General features: G+C 38.6%; 1 protein-coding gene across 1 annotated transcript in view; it reads left to right on the top strand.

Moving 5' to 3' along the window:
• The window catches only part of LOC102202465 (dynein heavy chain 8, axonemal), a 37098-nt gene that overhangs the window by 22002 nt on the left and 1804 nt on the right, over positions 1 to 13292 (top strand). Inside the window, exons 48-89 of the mRNA XM_013909773.1 lie at positions 17 to 151; positions 299 to 460; positions 542 to 788; positions 900 to 1141; positions 1248 to 1388; positions 1476 to 1707; positions 1799 to 1941; positions 2032 to 2166; positions 2265 to 2387; positions 2682 to 2895; positions 2974 to 3083; positions 3168 to 3331; positions 3408 to 3600; positions 3703 to 3825; positions 3910 to 4040; positions 4330 to 4483; positions 4639 to 4803; positions 4969 to 5195; positions 5328 to 5446; positions 5546 to 5649; positions 5773 to 5949; positions 6041 to 6208; positions 6892 to 7107; positions 7353 to 7490; positions 7583 to 7710; positions 7859 to 8030; positions 8127 to 8282; positions 8368 to 8523; positions 8606 to 8788; positions 8963 to 9068; positions 9160 to 9412; positions 9586 to 9776; positions 9866 to 9987; positions 10069 to 10184; positions 10284 to 10486; positions 10588 to 10661; positions 10930 to 11082; positions 11195 to 11350; positions 12436 to 12552; positions 12646 to 12750; positions 12849 to 13009; positions 13113 to 13269. Of these exons, the coding sequence (XP_013765227.1) occupies positions 17 to 151; positions 299 to 460; positions 542 to 788; positions 900 to 1141; positions 1248 to 1388; positions 1476 to 1707; positions 1799 to 1941; positions 2032 to 2166; positions 2265 to 2387; positions 2682 to 2895; positions 2974 to 3083; positions 3168 to 3331; positions 3408 to 3600; positions 3703 to 3825; positions 3910 to 4040; positions 4330 to 4483; positions 4639 to 4803; positions 4969 to 5195; positions 5328 to 5446; positions 5546 to 5649; positions 5773 to 5949; positions 6041 to 6208; positions 6892 to 7107; positions 7353 to 7490; positions 7583 to 7710; positions 7859 to 8030; positions 8127 to 8282; positions 8368 to 8523; positions 8606 to 8788; positions 8963 to 9068; positions 9160 to 9412; positions 9586 to 9776; positions 9866 to 9987; positions 10069 to 10184; positions 10284 to 10486; positions 10588 to 10661; positions 10930 to 11082; positions 11195 to 11350; positions 12436 to 12552; positions 12646 to 12750; positions 12849 to 13009; positions 13113 to 13269 (6672 nt within the window). The remainder of the gene's footprint in view (positions 1 to 16; positions 152 to 298; positions 461 to 541; positions 789 to 899; positions 1142 to 1247; positions 1389 to 1475; positions 1708 to 1798; positions 1942 to 2031; positions 2167 to 2264; positions 2388 to 2681; positions 2896 to 2973; positions 3084 to 3167; positions 3332 to 3407; positions 3601 to 3702; positions 3826 to 3909; positions 4041 to 4329; positions 4484 to 4638; positions 4804 to 4968; positions 5196 to 5327; positions 5447 to 5545; positions 5650 to 5772; positions 5950 to 6040; positions 6209 to 6891; positions 7108 to 7352; positions 7491 to 7582; positions 7711 to 7858; positions 8031 to 8126; positions 8283 to 8367; positions 8524 to 8605; positions 8789 to 8962; positions 9069 to 9159; positions 9413 to 9585; positions 9777 to 9865; positions 9988 to 10068; positions 10185 to 10283; positions 10487 to 10587; positions 10662 to 10929; positions 11083 to 11194; positions 11351 to 12435; positions 12553 to 12645; positions 12751 to 12848; positions 13010 to 13112; positions 13270 to 13292) is intronic.

The raw sequence follows: 13292 nt of genomic DNA on the forward strand, positions 1-13292 counted from the left end.
GCTCTTGCTTTGTTAGGTCCACTATGACTTTGGCCTGAGGAACATCCTGTCCGTGTTACGAACACTTGGGGCTGCTAAAAGAGCACGGCCTGATGACACAGAGTCCAGCATTGTCATGAGAGTGCTGCGTGACATGAATCTGTCTAAACTGGTATGACACAAAGCTAGTGCTAAAGGACAGCAGTCAAATATTTGACAGTAATGTGTGTGTATATATATATATATATATATATATACACATGCACATATATATAATATAAATACACATGCACATATATATAATGTGCATGTGTTTCAGGTGGATGAGGATGAGTCACTTTTCCTCAGTCTCATCAATGACCTGTTCCCTGGTATCCAGCTGGATAGTAGCACATATGCTGAACTTCAGGCAGCTGTTGCCCATCAAGTGCAGTCAGCCGGTATAATCAACCATCCTCCCTGGAATCTCAAGCTTGTTCAGGTACCATCTGCATGTTCATCTGCTGTTGTTATTTGGATTTTGTTTGGAAATAACTCTTTCTTACTGATACATCACTATCAGCTTTATGAGACTTCACGAGTGCGCCATGGGCTGATGACTTTAGGACCAAGTGGAGCTGGGAAGACCACAGTCATCAACATTCTCATGCGAGCTATGACTGAATGTGGATACCTGCATAGGGAGATGCGCATGAACCCCAAAGCAATCACTGCTGCGCAGATGTTTGGCCGTCTTGATGCAGCCACCAATGATTGGACAGATGGGATATTTTCCACACTATGGAGGAGGACACTCAAAGCTAAGAAAGGTTTATGATACAATATTTAATGAATATTCGCACACACACACACACACACACACACACACAGATATATATATATATATAATTTTTCATTTCTTTAAAATGTGAACACTTCAGGGGAGTTCATATGGATTGTGCTTGATGGTCCTGTCGACGCCATATGGATTGAGAATCTTAATTCTGTGTTGGATGATAACAAAACACTGACCTTGGCTAATGGTGACCGCATCACAATGTCACCATGTTGCAAGTTGGTGTTTGAGGTGCACAACATGGATAATGCCTCCCCTGCTACAGTGTCCCGGGTGGGTATGGTCTTCATGAGCTCATCAGCTCTCAGTTGGAAACCCATACTCAGGGTAGGCTTGTTTTTTGAAATTTTCCATTCAAAAACTGTTTGGAGAAAAGAATCAGTGCTGCTGTTACAATACTGTATTCAGATGGAATGTGGCCTTTATGTTTTAGGGATGGGCTAACAAGCGCAATGCAAAGGAGGCAGAAAGTATTTTAAGTTTATATGACAAGATATTTGAGGATGCTTACTTGTATATGAAGCAGAACCTTAAACCCAAAATGGAGCTTTTGGAGTGTAACTATGTAATGCAGGTATGTATTCTGACAAATGAGAAGAAATTGATGATGCTTCTAAATTAATTAGAAATATTGAATTGTCTCATTATGTTCCACCTTCAGTCTGTGAATCTGCTGGAAGGCCTCCTCCCAACCAAGGAGACAGGAGGCTTTGCTGGTAGCAAACACCTTGAGCGTCTCTTTGCCTTCTGTCTGATGTGGAGCCTTGGAGCCATTTTGGAGTTAGATGATAGAGACAAACTAGAGACTTACATCAGAGGTCATGAAAGCAATATTGATGTTCCTCCAACACGGCCAGGGGAAACTATGTTTGAGTACATGATTGGCACAAATGGTAAAAACATTTTATACAATATATAAAACCCCTATGCTGTCTTTTGCATTTTGAAATGTAATTACTATAAGAGCTTCATCTTTTATTTCAGGTGATTGGTGTCATTGGAACAACCATGTGGGTGATTATATCTATCCAACTGACCATTTGCCTGACTACACTTCTATTCTTGTTCCCAATGTGGATAACACAAGAACTTCTTTCTTGCTGGATACCATTGCTAAACAACACAAGGTCTCCTTTAAAATATGAATATTAAATAAAAGAGCATATGTTTATCCTTGGTATGTACTTCTGTTACAGTTAAATTTTGTGTATAAATAGGCTGTGCTGCTCATTGGAGAACAAGGAACTGCTAAAACTGTGATGATAAAAAGCTACACAAAAAAATATGATCCTGAGACAGACCTATCAAAGACGCTGAACTTCTCATCTGCAACAGAACCCCTAATGTTTCAGGTAAAATGTAACCTATAAAATGTTCTTTATATTTATCTTTATCAAATTCTATATGGCTTTTTGTTAGTAAAAGCTTTTTTATATACATACATATACAGCGAACAGTGGAAAGTTACATTGAGAAAAGAATTGGCAGCACCTATGGACCCCCAGGAGGACGCAGGATGACAGTCTTTATTGATGATATAAACATGCCAGTTGTCAATGAATGGGGAGATCAGGTATTTATATATATATGTATATACATATATATATGTATATAATATATTTATTTTACAAAATACACAAAACAGCAAATATACTGTTTACTATTTCATGTTGCTTCCAGTCTTAGTAAAGTTTGATTTAGACTTCTCTGGGAAATCTACATCATAACTTAGGACATAACCAAAAACACGTAAATGCATAAATGCATTTTTAGAAGGTGCATGTCAGGTTATGTGGAAGGTTACGGTGTAGATTTTCCACTGAACAGTAACTCAGGCATAACTCCTTTATATAACTTTCCAAACCAGATCACCAATGAGATAGTTCGACAGATGATGGAAATGAGTGGCATGTACAGTCTGGACAAACCAGGAGACTTCTCCACTATTGAAGATGTGCAGATACTTGCTGCCATGATTCACCCTGGTGGTGGGAGAAATGACATCCCTCAAAGACTCAAGAGGCAGTTTACTGTCTTTAACTGTACTCTGCCATCAAATACTTCAATTGATAAGATCTTTGGTAAGTACCTCAAAATTTGTTTCCCCTCATTACTAGTTGTATCAACAAATAGATTATTTTGATGCAATTTTTTTGCAGGTATAATTAGTGGTGGTTACTTCCATGAATGCAGAAAATTCAAGCAGAGCATTTCAGATATGGTTAAGCATCTTGTATCTGCTGGGAGGATTTTATGGCAGTGGACAAAGGTAACTACTTAAAAGATGATGTGAACAGATTATAAAAGTGGATGTATTAATAAAGACATCTTATTCGATGATTTCACATTGAAGGTAAAAATGCTTCCCACACCATCCAAGTTCCACTACATTTTCAATTTGAGAGATTTGTCTCGGATCTGGCAAGGGATGTTAAACATCAAGGCAGAGGAGTGTCATGATATACCTACCCTCTTGGCTCTTTTCAAGAGTGAATGTACAAGGGTGATTGCTGACAGGTAAAGTTCTCACATCCATCAAATCACTTTATAAGCAGAACAAAGATGCTAAAATTGAAACATCATTTTGCTGTAGGTTTATTTGCTCAGAGGACAGAGAGTGGTTTGAGAAGGGTGTATCCCGGGTGATCCAAGAGCATGTTGAGCCTAGCCTTGTCCCAAAACTTCATCCTGAGCCATACTTTGTGGACTTTCTCCGCGATGCACCTGAGCCAACTGGAGAAGAAGGGGAGGATGCGTGTTTTGATGCCCCTAAAATTTATGAACTGGTAAAAGATTTGTATTTATAACCACAGTACAATATTGATACAGTTGAACATTGATATAGAAAGCTGTCATACTAATCAGAAAGAAAACGCTCACTTTTTCAGGTGCCAAATTTCAAGTTCTTATCAGAGAAACTAATGATGTATCAGACTCAACACAACGAGATCATAAGAGGCTCGACTCTGGATCTGGTTTTCTTCACAGATGCAATGACTCATCTCGTCAAGGTCAGACTACAAGCCCAACAAATACATTTCCTTTATATCTGGCTACAATTAATGCTGATTTATTGAAGATTTCCAATGCTTTAGATCTCACGAATAATTCGAACTGACCAAGGAAATGCCCTGCTTGTGGGTGTCGGAGGATCAGGTAAACAGAGCCTTACGCGGCTAGCCTCATTCATAGCTGGATACCACGTCTTCCAGATCACATTGACCAGGTAAGAACAGAAAAACTAAAACTTCAGTTCAGCTCAATTTAATATTATCAATATGGTGCCAATTCACAACAGTTACCTCAAGCTGCTTATATTATAAGGTAAGGACCTTATACCAGTGGCTCTTAAACTGGGTCCCCTGGAGCCCCAGGGATCCACAAGCCATAGATTGAGGGTCAAAAGCATGATGAAAACACATGGTTGCACCTGGCATGTTATGGCATGTAAACACATGTGCATCATCTGGGGTTTAGCTAATTAGCAGAATTTATAGTGTTTGTCTTCTTATTAGAACATACAACATGACCAATTTCCTGGATGACCTGAAAGTGCTGTATAGGACAGCTGGGGCTGAAGGCAAAGGCATCACCTTTATCTTTACTGATAATGATATCAAGAATGAGGCCTTCCTTGAGTACCTCAACAATGTTCTTTCATCTGGAGAGGTGGGGATCTTTAAAAAAATTCAGATATATTTAAATCCACAAAAATCCACTTTCATCCAAGCTGAAAGTCAAAATTTAGACCACGTAATTAAAAACTGCCACGTTTGTGGCCATATTTGGTCCAGATGACTTCATAGTGAATTGACTGTTTGCAGGTTTCCAATCTTTTTGCTAAAGATGAGATCCAAGAGATCACCCAGAAGCTAATACCTGTGATGAAAAAGGAGTTTCCTCGTATTCCACCAACTTTTGACAACCTTTACGAGTATTTTATTTCACGGTCAAGAAAGAATCTCCATGTTGTTCTTTGCTTCTCACCGGTACGTCAAAGATTTGTATGCTTGTTTCACAAAAGCAGTGACTCAGATGTTGGGACTTTGTATTGTTTGTTCACCTGTATTGTTTATAATATTACATTAAAGACACACAAAGACATATTTGTATGAGTCTGTGGTGAAGCACATTTTGTCTCACAACCTTGACAGGTGGGACCGAAGTTTCGCTCCCGGTCTCTGAAGTTTCCAGGGTTGATTTCTGGCTGCACGATGGACTGGTTCACCCCTTGGCCAAATGAGGCTTTGGTGGCTGTATCCAATTATTTCTTGTCTGAGTTTAATATGGTTTGTTCTGCTGAAGTCAAAGCGTCTGTGGTGACGGCTATGGGAACATACCATGACAAAGTATCTGTCACATGTGAAAGCTACTTTGAGAGGTAGAAAACACAGAAGATATTTTTATATACATTTAAATGATTTTATATTCATGTATGTAATTTAAATTTTTCTTTTATTTGTATATAATTTATATTTTACATCAATGCAGCATTGTATCTATTATCTTTTAGATTCCGAAGACGAACTCACGTTACCCCTAAATCCTACCTCTCTTTTGTAAATGGTTACAAAACGTTGTACACTGAAAAGTATAACAGCATCAACATACTATCAGAACGCATGAATGTTGGTAAGAAAGTTCAATAGGAAATCCGTAGATGGCATGTATGGATTACTTTGCAAAGATTATTCAGGTAAAAGGGGTTTTCAAATTGTTATTGTTTTCCAGGGTTGGAGAAACTAAAAGAGGCTAGTGAGTCTGTGGCTCAGCTATCCGAAGAACTGAAAGTAAAGGAAAAAGAGCTTGCTGTAGCATCTGTCAAAGCTGACAAGGTAAATAATACATAGTGGTTCCTGTGACCCCCCCTCCCAAAATGCACAACTTATAGACATAATGTTATGTGTATTATGTATATATTTTACACATTTTATAACTCTTGTTTTACGTTTACATAGGTGTTGGCAGAGGTAACAGTCAGTGCTGAAGCTGCTACAATTGTAAAGAATGAGGTCCAAGTTGTGAAGGATAAAGCCCAGACAATTGTGGAGGGGATTGGAAAAGAGAAAATTGTTGCTGAAGCTAAACTAGAGGCTGCTAAACCAGCTTTAGAAGAGGCTAAAGCCGCACTGAATGTGAGACCTCTGTGATTACTTTTTACATACACAAGTACTTCTCTCATATATACTGTATGTACACAGTACATATATTTTAAATGTTTTACAGACCATAAAGCCAACTGATATTGCCACTGTGAGAAAATTAGCCAAGCCGCCACATCTGATTATGCGGATCATGGACTCCTGCCTTCTCTTGTTTCAAAAGAAGTTAGACTCTGTCTCCATTGATCCTGAACGACAGTGTCTTAAGCCATCGTGGGCAGAAGCACTGAAGGTAACAAAAACGTTTCTTATAAAAACTCACTAAATGGAGTTATTTTCCAGCAAAATATTTAAGGCCTAATATTTAAATATTAGGAGAAACATTTTGCAACCAATTAGCTTAATTAGCTTAATTGGTAACAAATCAATTAGATGATTTGACAGCAGTGTTCCTCAATATAGATAGACTGAATAGCTCATCATCTACAGTACATAATATTATTGCACGATTATGAAGATCTTGAGAAATCTGTGTGCAGAGGGCAAGTCTAAAAATCAATATGATACAGTTTGTTTAAAAACAGGCATGATTATGTCATGGAAAACACCACAAGGGATTAGGTACTGTCAGTTAAAAACAGTTCACCATGCCTGCAAGTCTGCACATGATGCAGTAACATTGCTGTCGTCCCTGGGCTAAATCCTGTTTAAAAGTGGAAAACTATTCTATAATCAGTTGAATTAAAATTTGGAAATCTTTGGAAAACATGGACACTGCATCCTCATCCTCATACCTCTATCACAACAGCATGGCTTTGTGCTGAATCTTTCATTTTTTAAATGGTATGTTTCTCACTTTAAACATCTGATGTTTTCTGTAGTCTCCTGAGAATAAAATATAGGTTTATGAGAGCTGCACATCACTGAATGCTATTTTATTTGATACCTTTGCCATATGTTTGTGTCCTCTTTTAGCTTATGAGTGCTGCTGGTTTCATGACGTCCCTCCAACATTTCCAGAAAGACAAAATTAATGAGGAATCAGTAGAACTGCTACTTCCTTACTTTGATATGGAAGATTACACAATGGAAAATGCAAAGAAGGTGTGTGGTAATGTAGCTGGTCTGCTAGCATGGACCCGGGCTATGTCCACATTCTTTGGGATCAACAAAGAAGTGCTGCCACTTAAGGTGATGTTAATGCTCAATGTGACAGAGAGACATAATTTGTTTACAAAGTAGATCTGACATGGGACTGTTGTACTTGTATTGTTAAGCTTTCTTCTTTCAGCCTCTTTGAGTCTGTAATTTAGAGGTCAATATTTTTTAATCCTAGCTTCTAGCTCATAGCCTTTTTATATTAGTTAGTATGTGTAATGACACTTCTGTGCCTCATATGTTTTTTGTGAATCTCAGTGTCTTTTATCTTTCTCCAGGCTAACCTGGCTGTTCAAGAAAACCGACTAAGAATTGCAAATAATGAACTAATGAATGCAGAGGCTCAGCTTGCTGAGAAGCAAGCAGAGTTTGACAAAGTCAAGGCCAAATGTGATGCTGCTATGAAAGAAAAACAGGTGCAGTACACCCTGATAAATGTTATTAATATTGCATAAACCTTTATGTAGAATTTGAAATTGTAGATCATTCAAGGTTTTGTCTTTTTTAGGACCTGCTGGATGATGCTGAGAAATGCAAGAATAAAATGCAGGCTGCATCTGCACTTATTGATGGACTTAGTGGAGAGAAAGTTCGCTGGACAGAGCAGAGCAAAGAATTTAAATCACAGATAAACAGGTAGGTTACAAAGAAAATCACATTTTATATTGAAATATTGTATTAGGAAGGGATTGTTTTTCATGTCTGCATGTTTGCTTGCAGTTTTGCAGTGTATTGATTGGGGTAGAATAATAATGAGGCAAGTTGCTTCTGTTCTTCTTGGCAGACTGGTGGGTGACGTGCTGCAGCTCACTGGTTTCTTGTCTTATTGCGGGCCGTTCAACCAGAGTTTCCGTGACATCCTGCTGAAGGACATCTGGGAGGCAGAGCTCAAGAGTAATAAAATCCCTTTTACAGAAAATCTCAACATCATTTCTGCCCTAGTGGACCCTCCCACTGTAAGAACAAAATAAATCTAATTCTGCATATCTACTAGCATCTCAAAGGATATTTGTGACTTATTAAAGACTTTTATCATCCTATTTTTGTTTAAGATAAGTGAGTGGAACCTTCAGGGACTCCCTGGAGATGACCTGTCTGTGCAGAATGGTATCATTGTCTCAAAAGCAACAAGATATCCCCTCCTCATTGATCCTCAGACTCAGGGAAAGGCTTGGATAAAGAAAAAAGAAATGGCCAATTCACTCCAAGTACTTTGTCGATTACAACAAACTTTTAACAAACTTGGTTGTTTTAGTTATGCATCTTATGGAGCAAGCTGTCTTGTCTTTTCAGGTCACATCACTGAAGCACAAGTTCTTTCGTAATCATTTGGAAGACTCTCTTTCTTTGGGAAATCCACTGCTCATTGAAGATATAGCTGAGGATCTGGATCCTGTGCTGGACAATGTCCTTGAGAAAAACTTCGTCAAATCTGGGACAAGTTTCAAGGTAAACATCAAACCATTAACATTCAACAATCTTTACGTCTACTTCTTTAAACCATGCTGTCTCATAAATCGGATTTGTTTAGGTCAAAGTGGGAGACAAAGAAGTAAATGTAATGGATGGTTTCCAACTCTATATAACCACCAAGCTGCCCAATCCAGCATATTCCCCAGAAGTCAGTGCCAAGACTTCCATCATTGATTTCACTGTTAACATGAAGGGTCTAGAGAACCAGCTGCTTGGCCGTGTTATCCTCAGAGAGAAACAGGTCAGTGGAAAACAGTCTCCCCTCACATTGGTTAGTGGTAGAAAATGTACTAATGAATTGTGAAAATCAGTGCATTTTTTTAATGTGTTTGATGAAAAGTTATTTCAGTATCCTGCATGTAATATTGATGGGGCATTTGGTTACACAGAAATTTTACAATTATTTATTTAATAGGAATTAGAAGCCGAAAGACTAAAGCTAATTAAAGATGTGACTGCTAATAAGAGAAAAATGCAAGAGCTGGAAGACAACCTGCTGTACAAACTCAGCAGTACTAAGGGTAACCCTGTTCCTTCTGTATGTTAACATCTAAGACATACTTGTATTTTATTTACTGCTCTATTAAAAAAGCTGTTTCTGTGTGATTAAAGGTTCTTTAGTTGATGACGAGTCCATGATCGGCATTCTGACTACAACTAAGCAAACCGCAGCAGAAGTTAGTGCAAAGCTCAGCGTTGCAGCAGAAGCAGAGGTGAAGATCTATATAGCTCAAGCAGAATATCGTCCTGTGGCCTCTCGAGGCAGCATCCTTTACTTCCTCATCACAGAGATGAGCATGGTTAATGTCATGTACCAGACGTCCCTGAGTCAGTTCCTCAAAATCTTTGACCTGTCACTGGAAAGGTATGTTTTCACCAGTACCAGTTTATATACTGAAAAATGTGTGTCTCTTATGAAGTATGAAGCATAAGGCTTTGATAAAATTCACATTAGAGTAAGTATGGCTTACTCTAACAGTAAGGTAAGAGTAAGCAAGTAAGAGTCTACTTACTCTTACTGTGAATTTGTTTTTGCAGGTCTGAAAAGTCCCCAAAAACTCAGAAGCGAATTGAAAACATCATTGAATATCTGACTTTTGAGGTGTTCAGATACACCGTCAGAGGCTTGTATGAAAACCACAAGTTCATCTTTACCCTTTTGCTGGCCCTCAAGATTGACATACAGAATAACAAAATAGAGCACAACAAATTTCAGGTTCTTATTAAAGGTGAGGTCATCGGCACTTCCAGGAAATGTAATTTTGCACCTTTCTGTTATTGCTATAAAACATGATGAGCTCATTAAATGTCTAAATAGGTGGAGCGGCTCTGGACCTGAAGACCTGCCCCTCAAAACCATTCAGTTGGATCTTGGATATGGTATGGCTAAACTTGGTGGAGCTCAGCAAATTGCCACAATTCACAAACATTGTAAAGCAGGTGAGGCTACTTTCCACAGATCATAAATTTGAGGTTTCTGCTGTTGTGTACTTACAGAGTTAATATTGATATATTTTATAGGTGTCTCAAAGTGGAAAACATTGGAAAGCTTGGGTCAGTCTTGATGCACCAGAAGAAGGTGTCATTCCAGATGGATACAACTCTCTTGATGTTTTCCATAAACTCTTGTTGATAAGGTTGGATTGTCCTGCTGGTCTTTTTATGTGGTTGTGTTTTTAAACACACATACATACACAAGACAATAACCATATAAGTTTGGGTTTTTTCTCCCACAGGTCCTGGTGTCCTGACCGTACCTTGTCTCAGGCTGTAAAATATGTGGGAGATTCTTTGGGCATGAGGTTTGCTGAGCCTGTCATCTTGAACCTTCACAGCACATGGGAGGAAAGTGACCCTCGCACCCCTTTAATTTGCTTCCTTTCTATGGGCTCAGATCCCACAGAGCAAATTGAAGCACTAGCTAAGAAACTTCAACTTAGTGAGTTTGACTAAACCATAAAACACTACACTACACTACAACCTTTAATTTGCAGTTTTAACTTAGAAGATGATTTGTCATTGCATTGTTTCATCCTACAGAATGTAGTGCAATTTCCATGGGACAAGGACAAGAGGTGCATGCAAGGAAGCTTGTTAAGACATCAATGATAGAGGTGTGAATACAATTCAATGAAGAGCATGATCCTTTCATTTTAGCACATGAGTTTTTGTTTTCCAGTTGCTAATCATCTCCCTCCCTGCTCATGCACAAATTTGCTGACCTGTTTGTGTCTGCTCTCAGATATACTACTTGTTGAGTAATGTTCTATCAGATAGAGCATTAAAGAAGAGCTTTACGATATCCAATCACATTGTACTATAACCCTAATAATGGCTGAGTATTTCACCTAATCTGTGGTCTCTGTACCTGGATACGTATAGGGAGGCTGGGTGTTACTGCAAAACTGTCACCTGGGCTTGGAGTTTATGGATGAGCTGCTCGAAACTATCACAGCTGCAGACACCATGCACAATACTTTTAGAGTGTGGATCACCACAGAGCCACACAATCGATTCTCCATCACACTTTTACAGGTGACATTTGACAAAGCTTTTGTATGCTGCAGCACTTCATTTATTACTTCCCATCTTGACCCAATGCTGTGTACAAGCTTAAAGCAAATATTTCTCAACCCTTTACCTCTAGTCCTCCATCAAATTTACTAACGATCCACCCCAGGGAATACGTGCTGGCTTGAAACGAACATTTGCAGGAATTTCACGGGAGCAGTTGGAAGTATGCAACCAGCCCACGTGGAAGCCCTTGTTGTACAGTGTGGCCTTTCTCCACACTGCTGTGCAGGTACTGTCCAGGTTAAGATAATCAGTGTATCTCCTGACATGATTCAGGCCAGAATAATATACAAATGTAAGGATCACTGACTTCGAGAATTCTTAATTGTGTGTGTTATGATAAGTGAGAATCATCACTCTGAATTCTAAAGGCACACTAGGGGGAAACTGGTTGAAAACCACACCAGAATTATTGAGCCTGTGTGCAGTCAGCTTGGGATCTTACAGTCTTACATCAGTTTTTTTAAATTGAATTGGGTGAAGTTGGAAATTTCATGCAATCATGCAAAAAATGCGGTGATATCAGGTTATACAGAAATTCACATGAATTAATTAATTTAATTTGGCATTAATTACCATCTGGAAATCCCCCACAAAAGTTAATGTAGTGTCTGCAGCATGACAATTTAACTACAAAATGACCCTCAGTAACCTATTTTGACATAAGAATATAGCTAGATTACACACTGATTGCAACATTTTGGCAATCTACCTGAATTTATTAATTATACTGCAGTTATTTAAAAACCTTCACCAGTCTGTCAAAGTTTAATTGCAGTTACTCTGATCCTGATTGTTTGTTAGTACGGTTTATTTATATAGCGCCTTCCAAGAACAAAATTCTCAAAGTCTTTTACATTTTCAGAAGTTGATATAAACCAAATTAAAAATAAAAACTTTAAAAGATAATGCTAAATAAAAGCAAACGTGCAGAGTTATCAACAGTGTCCAGAGATCTTAGTTTCAATGAAAGCGAGTTCCAAAGCTCTGCGGCCATAATCACATCACCTTTTGTCTTTAATCTGGACCGAGGCACAGCCAACAAGCATTGATAAGGTGACACCAGAGATCTAGACATGTTTGGTTGAAGTAATTCACTGATATAAGAAGGCATCTGACTGTGAAAGGCTCTGAAAGTGATCACCATATTTATAAATTAAACCCTAAACTTCATTGGGGAGCCAGTGTAACCAAGACAAAAATGCTGTCAGGCAGGACCTTTTAGAGGACCTGGTGAGAAGCCATGTAAATTGATTTGGTTTCATATTTTTAAAATCATTTATTTATTTATTTATTTATTGCTTTGTTTTTAAGGAGCGACGCAAGTTCGGACCATTGGGTTGGAACATACCTTATGAGTTCAACTCAGCTGATTTCACAGCAAGTGTTGAATTTGTTGAAAAGCACTTGGATGACTGTCGCTACAAGAAGGTGAGGATTCATCTGGGACAGTGTAAAAAAGAAAAATAAGTTCGCATCGTCTGCCCTCACTTACCAGTGTGTGGTTTGTTTGTTTTTTTCCAGCATGATGTGTCATGGGTAACTGTGCAATACATGCTAGCTGAGGTGCAATATGGAGGAAGAGTCACAGATGACTATGACAAACGCCTGTTGAAGTGTTTCTCTCGTGTAAGAATCCCAGTTTTATGTTTGTTTTTGAGTTACCTTTCACTGATGAATAAAGGTTTATATCCTGGTTACTCTGCATTTTGCATTTCTTTCTGCAGGTGTGGTTCAGTAAAAAGATGTTTGATCCAGCATTTTGCTTTTACACGGGCTATAAGATTCCTGTGTGCGAGACAGTGGAGGAGTACATGGAATATATTCAGAGCTTGCCCACTGTGGATTCACCCCAGGCATTAGGACTGCACTCTAATGCTGATATCACGTAAGGAGAGGATGTGGTCATCACGAAACATTGAATGCTTTGCTTGTAATTGCTGATATAATTGCTAACCACGCATTTCTGCTCTGTAACGAATATTAACCAGGTACCAGACAAACACATCTGCTGAAGTGCTAGACACAATCACAAATATTCAGCCCAAGGAAAGTGGAGGGGGATCAGGAGTGACTCGAGAGTCTGTTGTTTATAACATGGCACAGGACATGTTGGAGAAGCTGCCTCCTAACTATGTACCTCATGAGGTCAGTTTGTCTGTTCAAATGCT

This window comes from Pundamilia nyererei, unplaced genomic scaffold (genome assembly GCF_000239375.1).
Source record: "Pundamilia nyererei isolate P.nyererei 1_Seehausen unplaced genomic scaffold, PunNye1.0 scaffold00031, whole genome shotgun sequence".
In the NCBI taxonomy this organism is placed as follows: Eukaryota; Metazoa; Chordata; class Actinopteri; order Cichliformes; family Cichlidae; genus Pundamilia; species Pundamilia nyererei.